Here is a 24,272-nt window from a genome sequence, read left to right as displayed (position 1 = left end):
CTGTTCTGAATTAAGGGTCAGGTTTTTTTAAGTAACATTTTTATCCAGTTTTTCCTGTTTTCTCAGAGTTCCTTTTTTTTTTTTTTTTTTTTTTTAAGATTTTCTTTATCTATTTGAGAGAGAGAGCACAAGTAGGGGAGAGGGGCAGAGGGAGAGGGAGAAGCAGGCTCCCCAGTTGATTGGGGAGCCCAACATGGGGCTCGAACCCAGGACCCTGGGATCATGACCTGAGCAAAGGCAGGCACTTTATTGATCGAGCCACGCAGGCACCCCTCAGAGTTCCTTTTTTGACTAGTATGAATTGTTCAGACTATTTTTAGAAGATGGAACAGTAGGTTCGGGGAAACATTTTAAGTATTTCATTTTGCACAGAATTTCTTACCTTAGGTTTTTATTTGCTTTTCACATGTTTTAATTAGTCAAACCAAGTTTCTTTCTTTTTCTTTTATTTTCAGAGGTACTCCTGTTTCATTCTAATGCTGCATCTGAAATATGAATAAATCTTGGAACAAGCACAAAATACAATTTCACATTTTATTCTTACGAGCAAAGAGTATGTGTGCTCCTTTGCATGGATGTTTTCACTGATAAGCTGATCTCTCTTAAAGGGCCACCGTGGCTTTTAGAATCAGCGCCTTAAAATTATGCTAAGTGATGCTTAGTTCCAGATTGTGCAGCTGCAGTCTTGTGACTATTTCTGAGGGTGGCAGGTGGAGGTTGTTCTTTTTTTACATAAATTCTTAAATTGCTTTACATTACAGTTTTTTTAATATTCCTTTCAAACCCAGAGATAATTTGAAAGGCAAAGAAAAATAGAACGTTAATTTTTGACATATCATTTATCTTTGCAAAAACGTTGCTTTATTGTTCGATACTTGGAAAGTAAACCTAGTGCTTTCATGATTCCATCCCATAGCTCTGGGTCCAAATTTCTAAAGTAAATTAATTTTTGTTTCCATGAGCCATTTTTTGATGTTTAATTAAATAGCTTACTGACAGGTTCTGGAAACTCCTGTAATTTTGCTAATGTAAACAATATTGTTATGACAGGTTTATTTTTAACAAATAAATATTGCTTGTTGTATCAATGCTTACAGTATTATTTGTAGTACTAAGAGATTTGTGTGGTTAGATTGTGGTATATCCATAAAGTGAACTACTGTGTAGACATAAAAAATTAAATTACAAAGCTCTTCACATAAAGATGTGGCCTGATCTCCAAAATATGTCGAGTACAAAAAGCAGGTGTTGTAAAACAGTACATATATGCTACCAGTTATGTAAAAAACAAAAGGATGTTTTGAAAAGAGAATAAATGCACATATCTGCATGTGTATGCATCTTTGTAAAGACCCCCAGAAAACTAGTAATACTGGTTGCCTGCAGGGGGTGGGTGGGAGGAGTAGGGGTTTGTAGACCTGTATAACCTTTTATAGCTTTTGTTTTGAACCATGTGAATGTAATTTTTTTTTTAAATAATGACAGCAAATGTAAATGAAGATAAGTATATAATCAGTGGCTAGACCAGGTCATGATTTCTAGCAAATAGTGCTGACTCTCAAAGTTACTTTGAAAGAATATTGTTGAAATTTTGTTTTGTTAATGTTGCATTATTGGTACTGGTTAGGACTTATGTCATCAGTGTGATCCTGTGATTGAGGTACATTTTCCTTTGTTATGGAAATGATTGTTTTATGGAATGAAGCTGAAGATTTGTCATGAAAATAAAAGATTAGCTGAGTCAGCTAATTTAACCTTTGGTAATTTGTATATTTGGCTATTTAGATTCTCCTATTAAACATTTAATTTGAAATACTGATTGCGAAGAGAATTGCATGGTATTAAGAGCATGAACAGGTTCAATTTCCAGTCCTACCACTTACTAACTTGTGACGTCGGGCAAGTAGGCCCAATTTCTTCACCTTTTTAATGAAGATAGTGATGGTACTTGTTTCATAGGGTTTCTGTGAAGATAAAATAAGGTGATTTCATTAGTTAACACTTACATAGTCCCTGCCGTGTGCATTATTCAAAGCATTTTACATATATGAATTCATTTGATCTTCACAGCAACCTTGTAATACAGGTATGTATTGTTATGCCCATTTTATAGATGACGAAATCAAGGAACAGGGAGCTAAGTAATTTGTGCTGAGTGTCACAGCTAGTGAGCCAAGCTTCAGATCCAGGCAGTCAGGTTCCAGACTCCGCTCTCTTGACCACCACGCTGTGGGGAACACTTAACTCACTGATGGCACAGATACATTGTGAGCCTTCAACACATTTCAATAATAAAGGTAATATAAGAACAAATATTACTATACAAAGTTATATAATTCATCAGAGAAAACACAGGTAAACTAAGTCAAAGAAGAATATAGATATCTTCAGTCTAACCCCTCAGATAATAAATATGTTGGTATTTTTATACCTATTCATATACTTTAAGAATATAACATTTTGTAAACTATTTTGGTCATGTGTTAATATAACATTAACTTCTTTTTGCTTAATTTGATTCATAACCTCCTGGTTCTTAAAAAATTTTATGAATTTTTAAATTTTAATTCCAGTACACATGAAGTGTTATATTAGTTTCAGATGTACAACATAGTGATTCAGCAGTTCTGTACGTTACTCAGTGCTCATCATGATAAGCATGCTCTTAATCCCTGTCACCTATTTCACCCATCGCCCACTCACCTCTCCTCTGGTAACCATCAGTTTGTTCTCTATAGTTAAAGAGTCTGTTTCTGGGTTTCGCTCTCTCTCTCTTTTTTTTTTATTTTTATTTTTTTAAAGATTTTATTTATTTATTCGACAGAGTGAGAGAGAGAAAGCCAGCGAGAGAGGGAACACAAGCAGGGGGAGTGGGAGAGGAAGAAGCAGGCTCATAGCGGAAGAGCCTGATGTGGGGCTCGATCCCATAACGCCGGGATCACGCCCTGAGCTGAAGGCAGACGCTCAACCACTGTGCCACCCAGGCGCCCCTCGCTCTCTTTTTTTTTTTAATTTTTTAGAAAGATTTTATTTATTTCAGTTTTAGAGAGAGAAAGAGAGAGTGAGCACAAGCTGGGGAGAGGGGCCCAGGAAGAGGGAGAACCAGGCTCCCCACTGAACAGGGAGCCCGACATAGAGCTCGATTCCAAAACCCTGGGATCATGACCTGAGTTGAAGCTTACCAACTGAGCCACCCAGGCTCCCCTCTCTTTTTTTTCTTTGTTTTGTTTCTTAAATTCCACACGAGTGAAATCATATGGTATTTTTCTCTCTCTAGCTGACTTACTTTGTTTAGCATTATATTCTAGCTCCATCCATGTCCTTGCAAATGGCAAGATTTCATTATTTTTGTGGTTAAATAGTATTCCATTGTACATATACATGTAACATTTTCTTTATCTATTCATGTATCAGTGGACATTTGGCCTGCTTCCATTGTTTGGCTATTGTAAATAATGCTGCAGTAAACATAGGGGTGCAGATATCCCTTCGAATTAGTGCTTTTGTATTCTTTGGGTAAATAAATAATCAGTAGTGTGATTACCTGACTGTAGGGTAGTTCTATTTTTAATTTTTTGAGCAACCTGCATACTGTTTCCCACAGTGGCTGCACCAGCTTGCATTCTCACTAGCAGTGCAGAAGAATTCCTTTTTCTGCACATCCTCGCCAACACTTGTTTTCTATGTAACTTCCTGTTTTAATGTACAAAATGGGGTTAAGACACTGTATTGATTGCCATCTTTCTGCAGACTTGGTATCCTTTTGGAAGTAGGCTAAGGAATTCTTTTGAGCCATTCATAGACATTTCTCCAAAGAAGATGTCCAGATGACCAACAACACATGAAAATGCTCAGCACCACTCATCATCAGGGAAATGCAAATCCAAACCACAGTGAGCTATCACCTCATACTAGTCAAGAGTGGCTAGTATCAAAAAGACAAGAAATAACAAGTTGGCAAAGATAGGGAGAAAAGGGAACCCTTGCTTACTATTGGGAATGTAAGTTGCCGCAGCCATTATGGAAAACCGTATGGGGTTTCCTTAAAAAATTAAAAATAGAAAAAAAATAAAAATAGAAGTATCATATGATCCAATAATTCTGTCACTCAGGTATTCACACAAAGAAAATGAAAACAGTAATTTGAAAGATATATGCACCCTTATGTTTATTGTAACATTATTTACAGTAGCCAAGATATGGAAGCAACCTAGTATCCTCTGATAGGTAAATAAAGATGTGGTGTGTACACACACACACACACACACACACACACACACACATGCAGCAATATTTTTTTTTTTTAAGATTTTATTTATTTGAGAGAGAGAGAAAGCAGGAGCAGAGGGAGAAGCAGACCCCCTGCTGAGCAGGGAGCTTGATGGCCGGTCTGGGATCATGACCTGAGCCGAAATCAGGAGTTGGCCACTTAACCGACTGAGCCACCTAGGTGCCCCCATACACAGCAGTTGTTACTCAGCCATAAAATGAATGAAAGCTCTTCCTGTTTGTGATAACATGGATAGACCCAGAGGGTATTATATTAAGTGAGGTAAGTCAGAGTAAGACAAATACCATACGATTTCACTTATATGTGGAATCTGAAAAACAAAACAGAAACAGAAACAGACTCATAAATACGTAGAGCAAATATGGTTGCCAGAGGGGAAACAGGTGGGAGAGTGGACTAAATGGGTTAAGGTGATTAAGAGGCACAAACTTCCAATTAGAAAATAAATATAAGTCACAAGGATGAAAAGTATAACATAGGGTATATAATCAATAATATTGTAATAACTATATGATAAGGATATATCATATATCACCACTTATCATGGTGAACATTACATAATGTATAGAATTGTTGAATCACTATATTGTACTGAAACTAATGTGACATTGCATGTCAGTTATACTTGAATTAAAAAAAAACTGCCTATACTCAAGTTTAAGACTCTTACAGAGGAATTTTTTATTGACATTGGCAACAGAGGGAACTCTGGCTCCAAAAATTTCCAGAGAAAAAGTTAATCACTGGCCACAAACAAAAGGAGTTGGGTTTTTTGTTTTTTGTGGGTTTTTTTGGTTTTTTTGTTTGTTTTTATTTTTCTCCTCATATAGACTTTATGGCCAATATGGATCTACTTTTGCAACACCCAAAATTTATAGTGTTCAAATAGAAAGCAGAATATAAGGATGTAGTTGTAAGGCGTGCAAAGATGCATAAGGTGTGGCTCTTATTAACTTGGTTGTCCTAGTAGAGTTAGCATATGTTGTGAAATAGATTATCTTAACTGTGGTCATGGTAATACAAAATGCTCTGAAGTTTTTAAAGGAAACCGCAAACTCCATTAATGCCCTCAAACGTTGGCAATAAAGAGAAGATCCTCACATTCAGGAGTGGAAAGTCTTATAACCTCAAATATGGTCCCTTTATTTATACCTACCCTTTAGGAATGTCTCTCCAGACATTTCTGCCATCTATGTTCTGTACTCTGGCCCAAATCTGGACCATTACCCTTCACTTTATTCTCCAAAGTCTTGCCACGACCAGGCTCTGATACTTAAACACATCTTTTCTAAAAGCTTGAAAATTACAAGGAAGTAAACACAGAAATAATTATCAACTAGATAGTCTGACTCACTTGCTATAGCTTTGTTCTCTAGGTCCTGTAGGCTTGTCTCATCTTCACAGAATTTTGGAAGAGAAGGAGCTCACAGTTCTGTGGGCCTGCCTGCCTGTATGACCTCTGGCCTTCTCTACAACAGACAGCAAAACTTGACTTTATGAAATCCAAGGCCAAGGAAGAAGAAAATATTCCCTTTCTCTTTAAACTAAAGCCATCTTTCAGCTTTCCATCTCTTACTTCATGACAGATTCTTTCTGGATAATTGTGGACACCCCACCTGCTCTGTCCACTGGAATGTTTCCTTGTTCTTTAACCCCAAAATACAATTCATAAAGATGAACGTTTTTATATAAAATAGAATAGGGACAAAATTTGCTTAAAGATCTTAAAAATCATAGCAAAAGATTATTGACATTTTATCGATTACTCTTAAAACTTCAGTTTCCATTTATATATCTTCACTACCCCCAGGGAGTCTTTTTAGACCCATCAAAATATTCAGGCTTGCAAGTCTACCATGGGCCATATTGGCGTTTATCTACTTAGAAGGATACAGTCCAGGAACGGGGGCAGCACCAGGCATCCCTTTTCAATGGAGTAGTCCTCATAGGAGTGGGTATAGCAGTGCCTCTCACCTCCCCCTCCAAGTCACAGTTCAGGTGCAGGGAAAAAAATATCCATATTGGGCAGATCAGGGAGCCACTGTGGCTTAGAAGCCTCATGTAGCACAGTTGTCAGTATCGCCCCATGAGCTTTATTGGTATAGATTCCAGGGTCCCACAGGGACCTACCTTGAGTCATCGCACTCAGAAGTCCAAAGCTATAGCTACCTACCAGGTAATTGAGTAATTTTTACCATAAGCAATGTTGCCTAATAACACAGCTGATATTTACCTTATCAGGTTTCCAAGGCAACAGAGCTAGAAAGTTAATCCAAGGTCACACTTGTCTTTAGAGGAGATTTTGTTTACCTTTTATCTACAACTTTTCAAGAATATTTTTATAAAGATGATTGTTTTCAAATTTGCCTGAAATAAATGGCTTTGAAGTAGCTTCATAATTTTCTGTCCAATATCCATTTTCATATATGATAAATTGTAGCTTTTTTTTTTTTTTTTTTTTTTTTTTTTTAAAGACTTTATTTATTTATTTGACGGAGATAGAGACAGCCAGCGAGAGAGGGAACACAAGCAGGGGGAGTGGGAGAGGAAGAAGCAGGCTCATAGCGGAGGAGCCTGATGTGGGGCTCGATCCCGTAACGCCGGGATCACGCCCTGAGCCGAATGCAGACACTTAACCGCTGTGCCACCCAGGCGCCCCTAAATTGTAGCTTTTCTTCCTTTGACTGTTTTTCTTTTTTGATAGGTCGAATCAAATATTCTGAACAGGTGTATGATGCGTGTATGGAGACATTTGACTGTCTTCCTCTTGCTGCCCTCTTAAACCAGCAGTTTCTGTGTGTACATGGAGGGATGTCACCTGAAATTACTAGTTTAGATGACATTAAGAAAGTAAGTAATCTTTCATTAGTCTCATGGAGTATATGTATTTTTAGTTTTAGTTTTTAATATAGTCAACTAATATCCCTCTATTGCTGAAAATGTTTATATACAGATAATCAAAAGTAAGAAAGTGGAAATCACCTGTGATCTCATTATTGGGAGACAACCACTGTTAACATTTGGCTAAATATCTTCCAGAAAATGTCTGTAAATTTTAATAAAATCTGTACTTTCACCTACTGGAAACATAACTTGTTTTGAGTATAGCCCTGAAGCTTTAAATTCTGTAGCAATACGAAAGGAAGGAATCAGGGTTCTAATCCCTGTCCTGTAATTAATTGTGTAATCTTGACCAAACCACTTAACTCTTAGTCACATTTTCTTCTCTGAGAAATGAGGAAGTTACAATGGATGGTCTGAGTACTTCCACCTCTGAAATTCACTGACTTTGACATTTTAGATGATAGAGTTTAATTGCTACATTGTGTGAGTTGGTGATTGTTATTTTCAGAATTTTCTACAAAGATGATCAGTCTTTTTTTCACTTCTGTTCTACATTATCATCTTTTCTCTACCTTTGTATTCTTCTACCTGTCTCATGTAGGTACTGAAATTAAAGGTTTTTCTGTTTATAAAACTTTTCTCTGAATTAAAGTTACTCTTCTCAGGGTAAGAGGATATGCCTATATTTCTGCTGCCTTATGGTCTTTAAAATAACCAGAATTTCTCTTTTATATTGTAAGTCTTGAATTTTGCAATTCTGAATCAATTGTATTAAAAACCTCCCCTTTCACTTAGTAGAAGTCCTCAGCGATTTTAGTTACTGGTTTTGTCTTGGTTTTATGCTACTAACCAGAGCAGCAGTGACTAAAGGCTTAAATTAATAACTTACATTGAAATGCCTGCACTGCATAGAATGGAAAGGATGAAAGTCCTTTACAAAATAAAACTAGAGATCTCCCTTGGAATGAGGTAAACAACGAACAGAACCATTGCAAAACCTTTCCTGCTCTGATGGTATTGTTAGCTCACCTAGGCAGTTGAACTTTACATAGCCTTTCTCAGTAATAGTATAGCTCCATAGTGGTTGATTTCACATATGAATTAAATGAGTACTGCTTTTAAGACTAGGACATAAAGGGGGCCCCTGGGTGGCTCAGCCGTTAAGCATCTGCCTTACCCATGATTCCAGGGTTCTGGGATCGAGCCCCGCGTCAGGTTCCCTGCTTGGCGGGAAGCCTGCTTCTCCCTCTCCCACTCCCCTTGCTTGTGTTCCCTCTCTCGCTGTCTGTCTCTGTAAAATAAAAAAAAAAAAAAAAAAAAAAAAAAGACTAGAATGTAAAGGAGTCCTTTTCTGTAGTATGGTTAGATGACAGGGATATTTATAAAAAATTTATTTCAAAAAAAATAATAAAAACTGTGTATCCAAATTTGTTAAGTGCTCATTTTCTTCCTGAAGGAAAAATTCTTTATGGGGCTTGCTGCTTTTTCTCCTAATACATTCTTGTGGGTGGGGGGGTTTTGTTTTGTTTTGTTTTGTTTTGTCTTTGACACACACCAGTTTTCAAAAGCTCTTTCGCCTTCATGATTTTTCTTCTTTTGGCTTTTGTGTGTTTTCTAGTTAGACCGGTTTAAAGAACCTCCAGCCTTTGGGCCAGTGTGTGACCTGCTTTGGTCTGATCCTTCAGAGGATTATGGCAATGAAAAGACCTTGGAGCACTATACCCACAACACTGTCCGAGGGTGCTCTTATTTTTACAGGTAAGCTAGTCCTCAAAGTTATAAGATTAGGAAAGGCAATTATAATATGAGTCATCAAATTATTTATAAGTACTTTATATCTCTACTTTGTGTAGTATAAAGACTTTTAATTTTTTGCTTAATAGAAGGCAGAAATTCTTGTTTATTTTTTAATATTTTAATAGGTATTATGTACCCTCATAATATATATGAGTACCTTCATTAATACCTAAGTGTAATATACTGAACATGATTGAACAGAACAGAGCATCTTGCAGTGCTTAAATGTTATTTTCTGACTCTAAACGATCTCGATTATTTGTTCCCAAACACCTTTGAGCTTTTTTAAAAATAAAGATTTGTTGGCTGTTCCGCCAGAGATTCTGATTCAGTGGGTCTGAGACAGGAAAATCCTGTTATTTTTTTAAAAAGCTCTCTAGCATTTGGAACCACTGCTATAGGCAAAGATATAAAAAGAACAGGACATTGTGAACTAAGCCCAGGACATTTCCTGGAAGTTGGCTGTTGTCTTAAATCTCGTATGTGAGCTTTTATTGTGTTCTGCCATTCCAAAATAGGGAGACAGAGGTTTGAAGTCTAAATTTTTTTTAATCCCAGTATTTTACTGTGACAAGTAATGCATATATTTAGTTCAAATCTCTGTTAATTGCCTAGATAATGCATTTATTAAATGAAACCCACATATAATAAGTAAAAAGTCTTAATATTGCCACAGTTTTAACCTTCTTCTAAACAACCTCGTTTTAATCCTTTCTGAGTCATTTAAATTTTACTTCTCTTTTTTAAAAAAAATTTTTTTGAAAGATTTTACTTATTTAATTTGAGAGGGAGAGAGAGTACATGCACTTGCTGAGCAGGGGGATGGGCATAGGGAGGATCTCAAGCAGACTCCGCACTGAGCATGGAGCTCAACACAGGGCTGGGTCCCATGACACTGAGATCATGACCTAGCCAAAACCAATAGTCAGATGCTCAACTCACTGAGCCCCTAAATTTTACTTCTCTTCACATTGCTTAAAATAAAGAGCACATAATACCCTCTTATTGTTTGTACAGCGTAAGTTGGTATGATTTCTTTGGAGATGAGCTTGACAACATCTCTCCATTATAAATGCCCAAGACCTTTGATCCAGAAGTTCTTCTTCTAAAGTGTAATCCTGTGGCTGTACAATTGGTCCTCGTTATTTACGAATTCTGATCTTCAAATTCGCCTGCCTGCTAAGAATTACTTGTAACTGCAAAGTCACCACTCACAGCACTGTCACGGTCATTCAGGCATGCACACATGCAGAATGATGACAAATTTGTCACCCCATGTGTGCTTCTGAGTCTAATAAGGAGCTGCTTTGCCGTCTTGTTTCAGCTTTCATGCTGTAAGATTATTATTATACCATTCTTTTTGTGGTCCATTTAGTGCAATATTTTTCACATTTTGTATTGGTGATTTTGATGTGTAAAATGGCCCCCAACATAGTGGTTAAGTGCTACTATTTCTACGTGTAAGAAGGTTGTGATGTGTCTTACAGAGAAAATACAGATATGTTATATAAGCTTTATTTGGGAATGACTTCTGGCATTATTGTGCATGAGTTCCATGTTAATCAATCAACAGTGTATGTTAAATAAGATGTTCTTACACAGAAGCACACATAAAACAAGGTTATGTATTGATTGGTTAATTAAAATGTGACCAGAGGCTCACAGGACCCTAACTGTGTGTTTTCTCTAGGAGCAGTGGTTCAGTTTTGACTAATGTAGTATTTACAAGTTAACTTTATAGAACAGAGCTACTGCAAATAGCAAGAATCAACTTTGTAAATGTGCAAATGTATAAAACGTATATACAGTTGACCCTTGAACAACACGTATTTGAACTGCACAGGTCTACTTAAACACGGATTTTTTAATACAAATATAATATAGTACTATAAATGTATTTTTTCTTGCTTATTTTTTCTTTTTTAACATTTTCTTTTCTCTAGCTTACTTTAGTGTAAGAATACAGCATATGATATATAGAACATATAAAGTATGTGTCAGTTGACTGTAATGGGTAAGTCTTCTAGTCAACAAGCCAGCTTTTGGGGGAGTCAAAAGTTATATACATGAGGGGTGCCTGGCTGGCTCAATTGGTAGAGCGTGTGACTCTTGATCTCAGGGTTGTGAGTTCAGGCCCCATGTTGGGCATGGAGACTACTTAAAAAAGTTACACACAAGAAAAAAGTTATACACAGATTTTTGACTGCGTGGGGAGTCAGCAGTCCCACATTGTTCAAGGGTCAACGGTACGAGGTTATTCACTGCTGTATTATTTATGATAAAAAATTTATTTTTTTTAAGTAAGCTCCACACCCAGCAAGGAGCCCAACATGGCGCTTGAACTCACAACCCTGAGACTCTGAGATTTAGAGTGAGATACTTATCCAACTGAACCACCCTGGTGCCCCTATGATAAAAGATTTAAAACAACCTAAATGTTCAATAGAAGACTAGTTAGTTAAATACCTTGTGGTACATTCAGTCAATGGAATGTGCCACACTATGTAATGAGGCTATATTTTTAATTAAAAAAAAAGAAACAAACCCTTTATATATGGATATAGAATACAGGCATACCTTATTTTATTGCACTTCACTGTGTTGCACTTCATAGATACTGAGTTTTTTACAGATTGAAGGTTTGCGGCAATCCTGTGTTGAGGAAGTCTCTGGGGTATTATTTTTCCAACAGTATTTGCTCACTTCATGTCTCTGTGTCACATTTTGGTAATTCTCCCAATATTTCAAAATTTTTCATTATATTTATTATGGTGATTTGTGATCTGTGATTACAACCACTGAAAGCTCAGATGATGGTTAGCATTTTCAGCAATAAGGTATTATTTTTAAGTTAAGGCATGTACATTATTTTTTTAGACATGATGCTGTTGCACACTTAGTAGACTACAATATAGTGTAGTATAACTTTTATATGTACTGGGAAACAAAAAAGTTAATTTGACGTGCTTTTTTTTTTTTTTTAAAGATTTTATTTATTTATTTGACACAGAGACAGCCAGTGAGAGAGAGACAAGCAGGGGGAGTGGGAGAGGAAGAAGCAGGCTCCCAGGAGAGGAGCCTGATGTGGGGCTCGATCCCAGAACGCCGGGATCACACCCTGAGCCGAAGGCAGACGCTTTAACGACTGAGCCACCCACGCGCCCCTAATTTGACATGCTTTATTTCAATATTTGCTTTGTTGTAGTGGTCTGGAACAGAACACACAGCATCAGGGGCTCCTGGGTGGCTCAGTCTGCTTTCGGCTCAGGTCATGATCCCAGCGTTCTGGGATCGAGCCCCGCATCAGGCTCCCTGCTCAGCGGGAAGCCTGGTTCTCCCTCTCCCACTCCCCCTGCTTGTGTTCCCTCTCTCGCTGCCTCTCTCTCAGTCATATAAATAAATAAGATCTTTAAAAAAAAACAAACCCCACAGCATCTCCAAGGTATGCCTGTAGAGTATCTTTTAAAGGATACTCAAAAGAAACCAGGAACATTGGTTGCTCCTAAGGTAGCAGGAAGATAGATCTAGGAAGAAGGGAGGCATTTAGGGGCGCCTGGCTGGCTCAATCAGAAGAGCATGCAACTGACTCTTGATCTTGGGGTCATGAGTTTGAGCCCCACATTGGGTATAGAGATTATTAAAAAAATAATAATAAACTTTAAAAGAAGGAAAGAAGAGAGGCATTTCACTGTATAACCATTTGTATCTTTCAATTTTATACCATGTATAAAATCTATTTTAAAAGCTAATTTTTCTAGTAAGCATAATAAGAAATAAAGATTTAAACATAAATAATTAACACTTGGATAATTCTAGGATAATATGATATTCTCCATTCTCCAGTTTCTTCTATCAGGTAATTCTTTTTTTTTCTTCTCTTCCTCGCTCCCCCCGCCCCCAGGAGAGAGGTTGGGGGAGGGGCAGAGGGTGAGAGAGAATCTTAAGAAACCTGAGTGGAAATTAAGAGTGCGCCTGAGGTGCTTGGGCTCTGACTCTTGGTTTTAGCTCAGGTCTTGATTTCAGGGTCATAGGATCCAGCCCCCCTGGGCTCCATGCTCAGTACAGAATCTGCTTGAGATTCTCTCTCTCACTCTTTTTTGCCCCTCCCGCTCGTGCACGCTCTCTATCTCTCTCTCTCTCTCTCTCAAAATAAATAAATAAATCTTTAAAAAAAATAGAGTCGGACGCTTAACTGACTGAGCCACCCAGGCACCAGAACCTATCAGGTTTTTCTAAATGTAGAAAGATAATAATACCAAGAGAAAATGTTAGGAGTAGATGCAAATATCAGATCTTTCATTAGAATACAGTTGGTGTAATATTTGCATGTACTCCTGAAATATCCCTGCATAATGTCACCTTGGCGTTGGTATTACCTGTGAAGCTGTGAGTAGGTTCTTTAACTTTTCTAACAATTTGATAATTTTAAAATTGTGTGATCAGTTTTTAGCACCTAATCTCTCTCTCTCTCTCTCTTTTTCACACACATACACACACACACACACACACACACACACACACACACTACCTTGGTACTTTTTTAAATAACAGGACAAGAAGAGTTTTGGTGTTATGTTAAGGGTTAAGACAAAAATTAAAAGGTAGGGGAGCTCTTTTCCTGTCCTAAGGTTGTGTGTAACCTGCATATTTGATCTGGAATGAGGTATATTAGTGAAGTGGAAAAGCAGTGATGATTGCTAAGCCATTAATAAAAGTTCAGTGGTATGTCAAACCTATAATTTTGAAACAAATTCAGCATTATAATAGCATCTTGACTTTTCCCCTTCCTCCTATTAAAACACCAATTGTTTTAGTTCTGGGTTTATGTTTTCTAACTTTCTTTTTCAGTTACCCTGCAGTCTGTGAATTTTTGCAGAACAATAATTTGTTATCAATAATCAGAGCTCATGAAGCCCAGGATGCTGGGTAAGTTATATTAAAACTGTACCAGTTATCACTGCAGAGTTTTTGCCTTTTATATCAAGACAGACAGACTGTTATCTCTCTTCCAGGTATCGAATGTACAGGAAGAGCCAAACAACAGGCTTTCCGTCACTCATTACAATTTTCTCTGCCCCCAATTACCTAGATGTCTATAATAATAAAGGTAAAGGAATCCAGTGATATTTGAGTTTGAATTTGTGAGTAAATGTGAGCTCTAATTTAATTATAAGTATATGTATGTATTTTATATATAAGAAAAGAGGTCTTAATTGAAACAAAGGCCAAGAAACTTAGAATTTGGGCTACTGCTTGGTTTTCATTTGCTAAGGATTATTGGGCTCTTTGTAAATATAAATAATGATCATAATAGGTCTGATGTGTACTCCTGAATCAAGATATCAGAATAAGGGCACCGGGGTGGCTCAGTCAGTTGAGCATCTGGCTCTTGATTTCGGCTCAGGTCATGATCTCATGGGTCATGGGATTGAGCCCTGAATCAGGCTCTGCACTCAGTGGGGACTGTTTGAAGATTCTCTCCCTCTGCCCCTCCCCCCAACTCCTTCTCTTTCCCCCTCTCTCTAAAATAAATAAATAAATAAATAAATAAATCTTTAAAAAAATACGTATGAAGAAGAAATTATTTCAGGTTCAAGTTAGAATAGTCATCATAAATTATTACTTCTGGTAATTTATTTGTAACAGTACCTCAATAAAATGTCACTATTTGGAGTTTAAATGTTTATAAATTATTAAGCTGTTTTTGCTTTTCTTGAGGAATGGTACACGTAGATGAATACTGTACAAAAAGTCAGAAAAATCATTTTAGTCGAAGCCCTGCCAGAAACTAATAGTGTGATTTTAGGCAAGTCACATTGTTTTTCTAAACTTCAATTTCCCATATAAACGAGAGGATTAAATATAAATATTCCTTCAATCCAGCAATTCTCATTCTAAGACTTTATCCTATTGAAATTTTTATTTTTACATTTGCCCAATGTGGGGCTTGAACTCATGACCTTGAGATCAGGAGTTGCATACTCTACTGACTAAGCCGGCCAGGTACCCCAAAATCTTTTTTTTTCTTTTAATTTTTTATGATTCATAGTTTATAAGTTTTGTATCAGGGCAAACTTCTCTGTAACATGCCTCTAACTATTTTGTTGTTTATAAAATATGACTATAAAATAATAGAACTTGTATACAAACATGCCAGAACGTATATATCCAAGGAGTATTGTCCCTTCACAGTAGTTACCTTGGGAAGCTCTATGCTTATTCCAACAATGCTGCCATTGTTCAAAGCGTGTTTGGAACTCCTCTTTTGGCATTGCCTTCAGAGTCTGCGACACATTCTTTTGATTATCCTCAGTGATGGGAAATCTTCGTCCTTTGAGGGTGGATTTGATTTTTGGAACAGCCAAAAGTCATTTGGAGTCAAGACTGATGAATAAGGTGAGTGATCAAGATAGAGGGTACCATTTGGGGTCAGAAACAAGGTATGATTATAGGGTAATGAGACTGGTTTTTCTTGTGTTGCTTATAAAATGGGTCTGGAGGCGATTCCAAAAGAGGAGTTCCAAAAACGTTTTGAGTAATGGCAGCATCTTTGGATTAAATATACGGTAAGGCCGCAAGGTGTATCAGAGCACTAAGCTAGGAGTCAGAAGTTCTAGTCTAGTCCTGCTTCACTTTTAAATTCACAGCTAACATGACACTTAATTTCACATTTAACAAGACACTTAACTTCTCTGAGCCTCGGTGTATCTTTAAAATACCGGTAATATAGGGTTGTTGAAGATAAGTTGAAATACTAAAAATAAACATTAAAAGCATCCGTCAAACTAAATTGCTATGATACTATAACATTTTACTGTTATTGTGCCTAGTGTGATTATATCAGAGGACCACACTCATCTCATATATAAGGTCTGGTGTGTTTGTAGTTAGTGGTTTTAAGTCTCATTACTTTATAGTCATACCTTGTATATGCGGCTGGGGAGTCAAGTTTAAAAGAGGTCCACAGTATACTTACTATGTAGCCTGTTTAAAGGGAAACTAAGGAATGGCACATCTCATTTCAGTCTGATTTGAATCAGTCATCTCAGTGGCTTATATCCATTTTAAAAAACACTTCTTTGACCTCAGTTCTCTCCCAGCCGTCTAGTTTTTTACATCTCGTCATTCTTTTCTGAGTCTTAGCTATCCCACAACACTCTGCTTCTCCCTAACTCCATTCTTTCTTACTTCCTTCTTCCTAATATTCCCAATACGTTAGAGACTTAGTTTTCTTCTTATTTCTTCCATTATGAATGGTATGTGCTGCTTGTGTTGGCAACTTCCTCAAGGACACTTCGTGGCCCTAGTGTTCATATTTGGGATGGAGACATTCCCTTCTCCCTTGTGCAGGCTCACTAGGAAGAGTGTCTGTTGACTGCACAGTGGATTATCAGTGCACCCAGCTGAAACCTGCCACCCAACACAGCAGTCAGTCCACTCGCTCACTAAATGCCCACTCGTTTTCCGGCCCCTTCTAACCTGGTTTTGATCTTGATTATTCCTTTAGTGAACTTTTAAGGCACAGTCCAGTCTACCAGAGTTTTCTGTTGGCTTTGACATAATTGATAACTTTATCTTGAAACATTCTTACTTTCCTTGGTTGTTCCTCAAACTTTTTTTTTTTGTAGGAAAAAGACAGAGTGGTATATGAAACAGTATCTGCTGGTACTCAGATACTCCCCATCCAAGTACCTCTTTCTTGAAAATGACAACCCTCTCCTCCTTTCCTTTTTCTCTTTCTTCTTCCGTTGCTTTTCTTTCTTACATATTGGTACCAACAAGTATTTGTTAGTTCCAATGATTATGGAAAGATCCTTAGTCATGATTTTTAAAGATTTCTATTCCTTTTTCTTGTGTCCACTGGGAACATACCCAAAAGCAATTTTTTATGCTCTCGTTTCTAATCATCCACTGTAAAGACCCACCTCTCACTTCTTTTTCCTGTGTAGATTTGAGGGAATTGTTGAATAATTATGTATTCATCTAACCTAAATAAAATATATATACATGAAAATAGTGGGACGTGTATATTATATCCAGTGTTAGGTTTTCAAGAGCCGGAGATCCTACTTTAATGTATTTTCTTTATAATCCGTGGTATACATTTTAGACACTCAGTAACAAATTTTGAGCCCATGAGGCTACCCTTCAATAAGCAAAGGAAAAGGAACCAGGAAATGACCTATATCTGTCATTTCTGAAGTACTTCATACCCAATTCTATTTATGATCACAGTAAGACTAAAGAGAATAATGCAGACAGCATTGCAGTGCTCGTGCTCACGGTGAAGTCTAAGAAATTGGATTTTAAAACTTTTAAAGTATAAAGAAAATTAGTTTGGTACCAAAGCATGTGTACAAATACATGAACTGGTTAAGTTAAACATTCATATGGTGCTAGCAATATACTGACTCTGTATAGGAGAGATGGATATTTTTTAATCCTCTATATAATATGCAGAGATGATTTAATCTACTTTGGAGCCATGTGAATTGCTCCAAGTTTACCAGCTGTATTCCCCACTATGAATTGATAATTGCTATGTTATAAACTCCCAGAGAGTTTATAAAATCATTGGCTCTGGATAATGACTAGCAAAACAGGCTGTGTTCGCTTAATGAAAAATGTTTGCCTTCAAAAGAGAGCTGTAATTGTAACCATTTGGCCTATAAAGGGAAATTATGACAAAATTTTTCTATGTGGAACCTGAGATTTCTTTAGATGGTTACTGTGCAGTGACCCTTTGAAGTTTCAGAGCTCAGTTTCTTTTGTACTTTTATTATATGAGATCTTCAGGTAACTTTGTTCTTTGGGATAATTCTTAAAAGAATGAGCTGTATAAAATGCTTCAAGATTTTCCATCTGCTCTTAAATACCGCGTCCGGGACTTACAAATGGAAAGTACGTTCATGAATTCTGTTCAGTTGGTACACTGCTGTGCAAAGCACACCATTTGCCATGTCGTGTTCCTCTGCGCCAGATTTTCCTGCTCTTTCCTTTCTAGCTGCTGTGCTAAAATACGAAAACAATGTCATGAATATCAGGCAGTTTAACTGTTCTCCACACCCCTACTGGCTTCCGAACTTTATGGACGTTTTCACATGGTCTTTGCCATTTGTTGGGGAAAAAGGTAAGAGAACTGGACGATCATTTGTCTTAATTAGTGATGGAGCACACTTATATTTGCATGAGTCCCCTGATGGTTCAGAAATGTTTTTCTTAAACTTAAAGAAGTAAAATAAATAAATAAATAATAAAGTTATTAGAAGTATTTTCTAATTTTCTTTGTTCTCTACAAAGATTTTTAAATGGCACTTAATTGGTTTTTTATTTTATTTTTTATATTTTTAAAGTTTTAAAATTGGTTTTCAAATTATAGTTCCAGTCAGTTGTGCTCTTGTTGTAAATTTCAATTTAAGGTAGCTATCCTACTATGATCAGGATGTTAAAATAGCATAAGTCACTATACCATTCCTTCAGTGATTTCTTCAGTGATAAAGAGATTTAAATAGGAAATAGTGTCCTGTAGAATTTTGTTTGTGCACCTGTACAAATAAGCCATGCAAATATAAAATAAATCTGTTGGGCAAAGACCTGGTGGCTTAACTTCTTTGTAAAGTGGGAGGAAATCTTTTCATGTACGTATCAGTGAGGAAAAGGCTCCAGACAGCAGTGTCATGAAATCAAGTAATTATGCAATAGAAGCTTCAAAGACCAGACTTTTACTGAAGCAAGTGATTTCCCCAAATTCTATATAAACCTGAAGGTCTTTATTTAATGCTACTCTTTATAATTACTCTTAATAGCATAATGATAAATCGTTTTTGTCTGTTTATTTTACATGTGTGTTTACTTAGACAGCCACATCATTTTAGAGAGAGTACCTTAATACATTTTGTATACCTTGTATACATTTTGGGTCATTTTGTCTTATCATATAGTCACAGAGATGCTGGTTAACATTCTCAACATATGCTCTGATGATGAATTGATTTCCGATGATGAAATTGAAGGTAAACTTGCCTTTTTCTCATTTGAACTAGAAACAAAAGTTTTGGTTTTTGTTTTAGTTTGTTTTGAATAATTTTCTTTGTCTTACTAAAAAAGAATTGTGTTCATTACAGAAAAATAAAATTTGAAAAATACAGGAAACCATAAATAAGAACAAAAAAGTTACCTGTAATCCTACCATCTCATAGATATCAACTGTTCACACCTTGATATAATATTGTGTTACCTGTCTTATATCTTTGCATATATTTTCCTCTCTTTTTCCTTTTTAACAAAAAATGAGGTCATGTATTAGTATCATAAACATTTATAGTTCTTTATAGACTAATTTTTAACAGTTATCTAGTTGTCTTTTTTGATGATTTTTGTTTTAATCAATCCTCTGCTGTTGAATATTGGACTTTTTCCAAACTTTTTTGTTTTAAAACCCTACAGTTTTAAACATTCTTATAGATAAATCTTTACACATTCTGTCAACAATTAGTATTTATTACATGCCTAATATATGGCAAGTACTACTTAGGTCCTTGCATGCAATAAGCTTATATCCAGTGGAGGGAAGACAAACAATAAATAAGTGCAAGTCAGATGTTGATATATGGTATGTAAGAAAGGGAAGCAATATTAGGAAATTGAGAATAACATTTTCTTGATTATTCTCATGGGATTAATTTCTAGAAATTGAGTATCTGTGTCACTTAGTACTTACAATTTTAAATCAGAAACAGGCAACCTCTAGAAAGGCTGTACCAGATTACATTTTTTGTGTATGATGCATAGTTCACAGTGCACTCTCCAATACTGTTTACTATCATTTCTATAGTCTGGTGTTTTTTTTAATTTTAATTTGTATTTTTATAACGACTAATGAACATTTTTTTATTGACCACATGCATTTTTCTTTTGTGAATTGTCAGTTCATACCTTTTGCCCATTTTCCTACTGGGTTATTACCGTGCATGTTTGTTTGTTTTTTCTCTTCTTCTTATTGGCCTGTAAGGGATCTTTAATAGTAACATTTTGTTACATATGTAGCCATGTATTTTTTTTCCTAGTGTGTTGTGGGCCGTTTGATTTTAAAGATAGGTCCTAACTTACCTGAGAATGCAGAAGACTCTGGAAAGATGGTGGCACCCGAGTTCAAACCTCTGGCTGTCTCGTTTTCAAAGCTCTGTGCTGAAGTGATTCATTCAACTGTTAGGATAAAACCATCCACATAGTGGAAAAATCCTAGCTTACTTTGGGCAGATAGAGGGGAATCCTAAACATAGTTATGTTTTAGATTGCACATTGAAGGTGAAGAGCAGATGGAGCATAGCTTGTGAGTATCTTTATGTATGAGATAGGAGATCGCTATAAGGAGCCAGTTCTTCTCAAGGAAATAATGCAAACAAGAGAAAATTCAAACGAAATAAAGAATTTTTAAGTTAGGGGAAGATGAAAGATAAAAGAAATAGATCTAGTAGAATTTATATTCAAATCTAGGTGGATATGGAAATTATTGTGAACTCTATTGTATGTACTAAGAAAGGATTCTTAATTACCATAAAGATATGCTTACAAAATTATGCCAAAAGTTATATATGGGAATATATATTAAAGGATTGTCATAATAGCAACAGATTCAAAATAATCTAAATGCCCCTCAGTGGAGAGGTGGGTAAATCAATTATGACATATCTCCATATGATAGATTCTCTACATAGAATATTATTTTCCCTATGCAAACCTCCTTTTCCCCCTTCTCTTCTAGTAAGCTCTTGTTCAGCTTATTGTAACATCCTCATGGAAGGCATTTCTGACCTCCCTGACTAGATCCAGTACCCTTGTCATGCTGTCTCATATCACCATGTACCTCTCCTTAGCATTTGATAGAATTGTAATTTTGCATTTATTTATATTATTATAAGAGTAATATATTTTACTCCCACTCAACTGTAAACTCCCCAGGTGCTAGGACGCAGTTGGTTTTTGCTCACCAAAATAGCCTAAAGCCTAGAATAGTACAGTGAGAATGATAAGTAAATATTTGTTGAGTTAGATTGAGTGATATTCAGTGCAACTATTAAAAAAAGAATGGAGTAGAGCTATCAGTGCTAATATGGAAAATGTACTAGATATTCTGTTAAGTGCAAAAGTAAATGAATAGAATCCTCTCATTTCCATTTTTTACAGGGTGTGTAGATATAAGCTGATACATGCTTTTTAATTTTTTTCCTGAAAGGAAATGAAGAATAACCTTTTATAGGCTATGATGGTGAATTGAACATGCTTCTAATTCCATTCCTTTCTGAAACTACACTAAAACCACAATACAATTTTGGTTTTATTTAAGTGATATAAACTAAAGATTTCCACTTTAGTAATGCCACACTAGATAGCTTAAATCAACCCTGACTTAAAATAACTGTAAAAGCTAGACACAATATTCTAAAATTTGCTTTACAGGCATTCAGAAAGCTAACAAAGTAAAATAATTACCAAGTTGAGATCTGGAAAAAAGGCATAAATCCAGAGAGATAAAACCAAAATTTGGGACTGTTTCTCTCCTGGATATTCATGAATTTCAAAAGAAGGGACTAAGAGGTTGAGCAGCTCTCTTGGTAGAAACTATAAAGTTAGGGCTTGGGACGCCTGGGTGGCTCAGTGGGTTGGGCATCCAACTCTTGATCTCAGCTCAGGTCTTGATCTCAGGGTTGTGAGTTCAAGCCATGTGTTGGGCTCCATGCTGGGACGTGGAGCCTACTTAAAAAAAAAGTTAGGGCTCATGGCTTGCCAGGGATGATGTGAGGGCTGGTAAGTTTCTGCTCGTTGGTTGGGGACCCCAGAAGATTGCATCTATGTAAGAGTAAGGGTAAACTGGAAATAGAACAGCCCTGAAAGGCACTATAGCCTACCTTCATATCATTTCAATCCATGAAATTTAAATAAAGTAGCCCTAGGCACCTGGCAAAAGCAAACCTCTCTATAACTCTCTCTATATATTATCTCTAAGATAACATCGTGTAACACTTTAAATTATTACAGATAGTCTTTGAAATATAATATGAGACTCACAACCAAAAATAACTAGGCATATGGGGAGATATAACAACATGAATGAGAACCAGTAGAAACAGCAAAAAATAAAAACAGATGCCAGGTTCTCCAGACATTGGCTTTATCAGACTGAACTTTAAAACAGCTATAGTAAAAACCAAACCAAACCAAAACAATGCTTGCTGTGTTTGAGAACATAAAAAACTGCATTGAAAGTTTTGGCAGAAAATTGTGAATTATAAAAGCAGAGTTGATAAAACATCAAAAGAAAATGCTAGGAATGAAAAGTAAAATAAATTTTTAAATTGTGAAAGATGAATTAACAGATTCAGTAAAGCTAAACAAAGAATAAATGAACTAGACAATAGGTCGGGAAAAAGCAATCTAGAATGGATCATGAAAAGAACAATGAAATACCAAAAAAAGCCTTAAGAGACAGAGGATACAGTGAGTAGGCTTATCATCTGTGTGTGTGGAGTCCCAGAGAAGAGATAGAATGGGATAGAATCATTATTTGAGGAGATAATAGATAAAAATTTTCTAAAATTGACAAGCATTAAGCCACAGATTGAAGAAGTGCTGTAAACCAACGCAGAATGAATACAAAGAAAATAACACCTGAGTACATCATAGTAAAAGTGTTTCAGATGACAAAGAGAAAGATCTTAAAACAACCAGAAAAAAAGAGATTTTCAAAAGAGACCAGTTAAGACAGTAGAAGCAAGAAAAATGGAATAACATATTCAAAGCACTGAAAGATAATAATTAGTAACCTAGAGTTCTATACCTAGCAGGAATGCCTTTCAAGAATGAAGAGAAAAATAAGCATTTTTCAGATACTCCTCCCTTAAAAAATTTACTTGGAGAATTACCAAGAGACCCACACTAAGTGAAATTTTATTTTATTTTTTAAAAGGTTTTATTTATTTATTTGACAGAGCACACAAGTAGGGGGAGCAGCAGGCAGAGGAAGAGGGAGAAGCAGGCTCCCCACCAAGCGGGGAGCCTGATGTGGTGCTCCATCCCAGGACCCTGGGATTATGACCTGAGCCAAAGGCTTAACCGACTGAGCTACCCAGGTGCCCCCTAAGGGAAATTTTAAAAAATATTACTCAAGCAGAAGGAAAATATCATATGGAAGCTTAGAGATTCAAGAAGAAATAAAGGGCAAAAATAGTAGAAAATATGTGGGTAAATCGAATGTAAACCATATTACACACCAATAATAATGTTTTATTAGGTTTAAAAGAATTAAAACATAAGACAATAATAATTGGCAGTGGGATAAATAGAGATAAAGTATGTGAGGGGCTGCATTATCTGGGAAGAAGGGGAAAGTAACTGTTAGCATTATACTGGGTGGGGGACTGGCTCAGTTGGAAGAGCATGCGACTTTTGATTTTGGGGTTGTAAGCTCAAACCCCAGGTTGGGTATAGAGATTACTTAAGTGTACTTTAAAAAATTGAAAAGAAAAATTATATTTTGGTAAGTAAGAGATACATGTTGTAATCTAGAGTAACCTTCAAGAAAAGAGGGTTTTAAAGTATATCACTTTTAAATTACAGAAAAAAGTGGAATGATAAAAAATAACCCACAAGAAGGCAAGAAAGGAAGCTACATATAACAATAAGACAAATAGAATAAATTATCATGATAAATATTTCAGAAATTTTATTAAATTTTAATATTTAAAAGACAAATTGTCAAGTAGGATTTTTTTTAACTTTATGTTGTATAAGACAATCACAGCATCAGGATACAGAAAGTTTGTAAGTATAAGGAGTAGAATAAATATATAATGCAAACACCAACCAGATAAAAGTTTAGATAAATATTACGTGAAGTAGAAACTAAAAAATAAGATGTAACAATTTTATGAGTGTATGCAATTAATAATATGGCTTCATAATATATAAAACAAAAAATAACAAGTACAATGAGAAGTAAAAATATTCACAGTGATGGTGGGAGAATTTAACAAATATCTCTCAATAATTGATGGAACAAGCGCACAAACAAAATTAGGAAGATTGTAGAAAATTACAATGGTAATTAATGAACCTGACCTAATGGACATATAAAGAACACTGCATCCAACAGGTGCTGAATATACCTTTTTAAACACAAGTATCATTTACAAAAATTGACCACGTACTGAGTTAAAAGCAAGTTTCATATGTCAGAGTATTTAAAATCATAATGACTGTGTTCTTTGACCATATGCAGTTAATACGTACATCAGTAACAAAAAGATAATCTAGAATATCCCCATATTTTAGGAGACTTGGG

General features: G+C 35.9%; 1 protein-coding gene across 4 annotated transcripts in view; it reads left to right on the top strand.

Moving 5' to 3' along the window:
* PPP3CC (protein phosphatase 3 catalytic subunit gamma) overlaps positions 1-24,272 on the top strand; it is a 99,568-nt gene that overhangs the window by 60,168 nt on the left and 15,128 nt on the right. For all 4 annotated transcript variants that reach the window (XM_026519030.4, XM_044391149.3, XM_057310218.1 and 1 more), the window contains exons 5-10: positions 6,996-7,141; positions 8,754-8,893; positions 13,781-13,858; positions 13,945-14,039; positions 17,937-18,062; positions 18,874-18,945. In XM_026519030.4, coding sequence (XP_026374815.1) covers positions 6,996-7,141; positions 8,754-8,893; positions 13,781-13,858; positions 13,945-14,039; positions 17,937-18,062; positions 18,874-18,945 — 657 coding nt within the window. The remainder of the gene's footprint in view (positions 1-6,995; positions 7,142-8,753; positions 8,894-13,780; positions 13,859-13,944; positions 14,040-17,936; positions 18,063-18,873; positions 18,946-24,272) is intronic.

This window comes from Ursus arctos, unplaced genomic scaffold (assembly GCF_023065955.2).
Source record: "Ursus arctos isolate Adak ecotype North America unplaced genomic scaffold, UrsArc2.0 scaffold_11, whole genome shotgun sequence".
Lineage (NCBI taxonomy): Eukaryota > Metazoa > Chordata > Mammalia > Carnivora > Ursidae > Ursus > Ursus arctos.
Note: the sequence above shows the minus strand (reverse complement) of the source record. Positions and strands in the feature narration are given on the sequence as shown.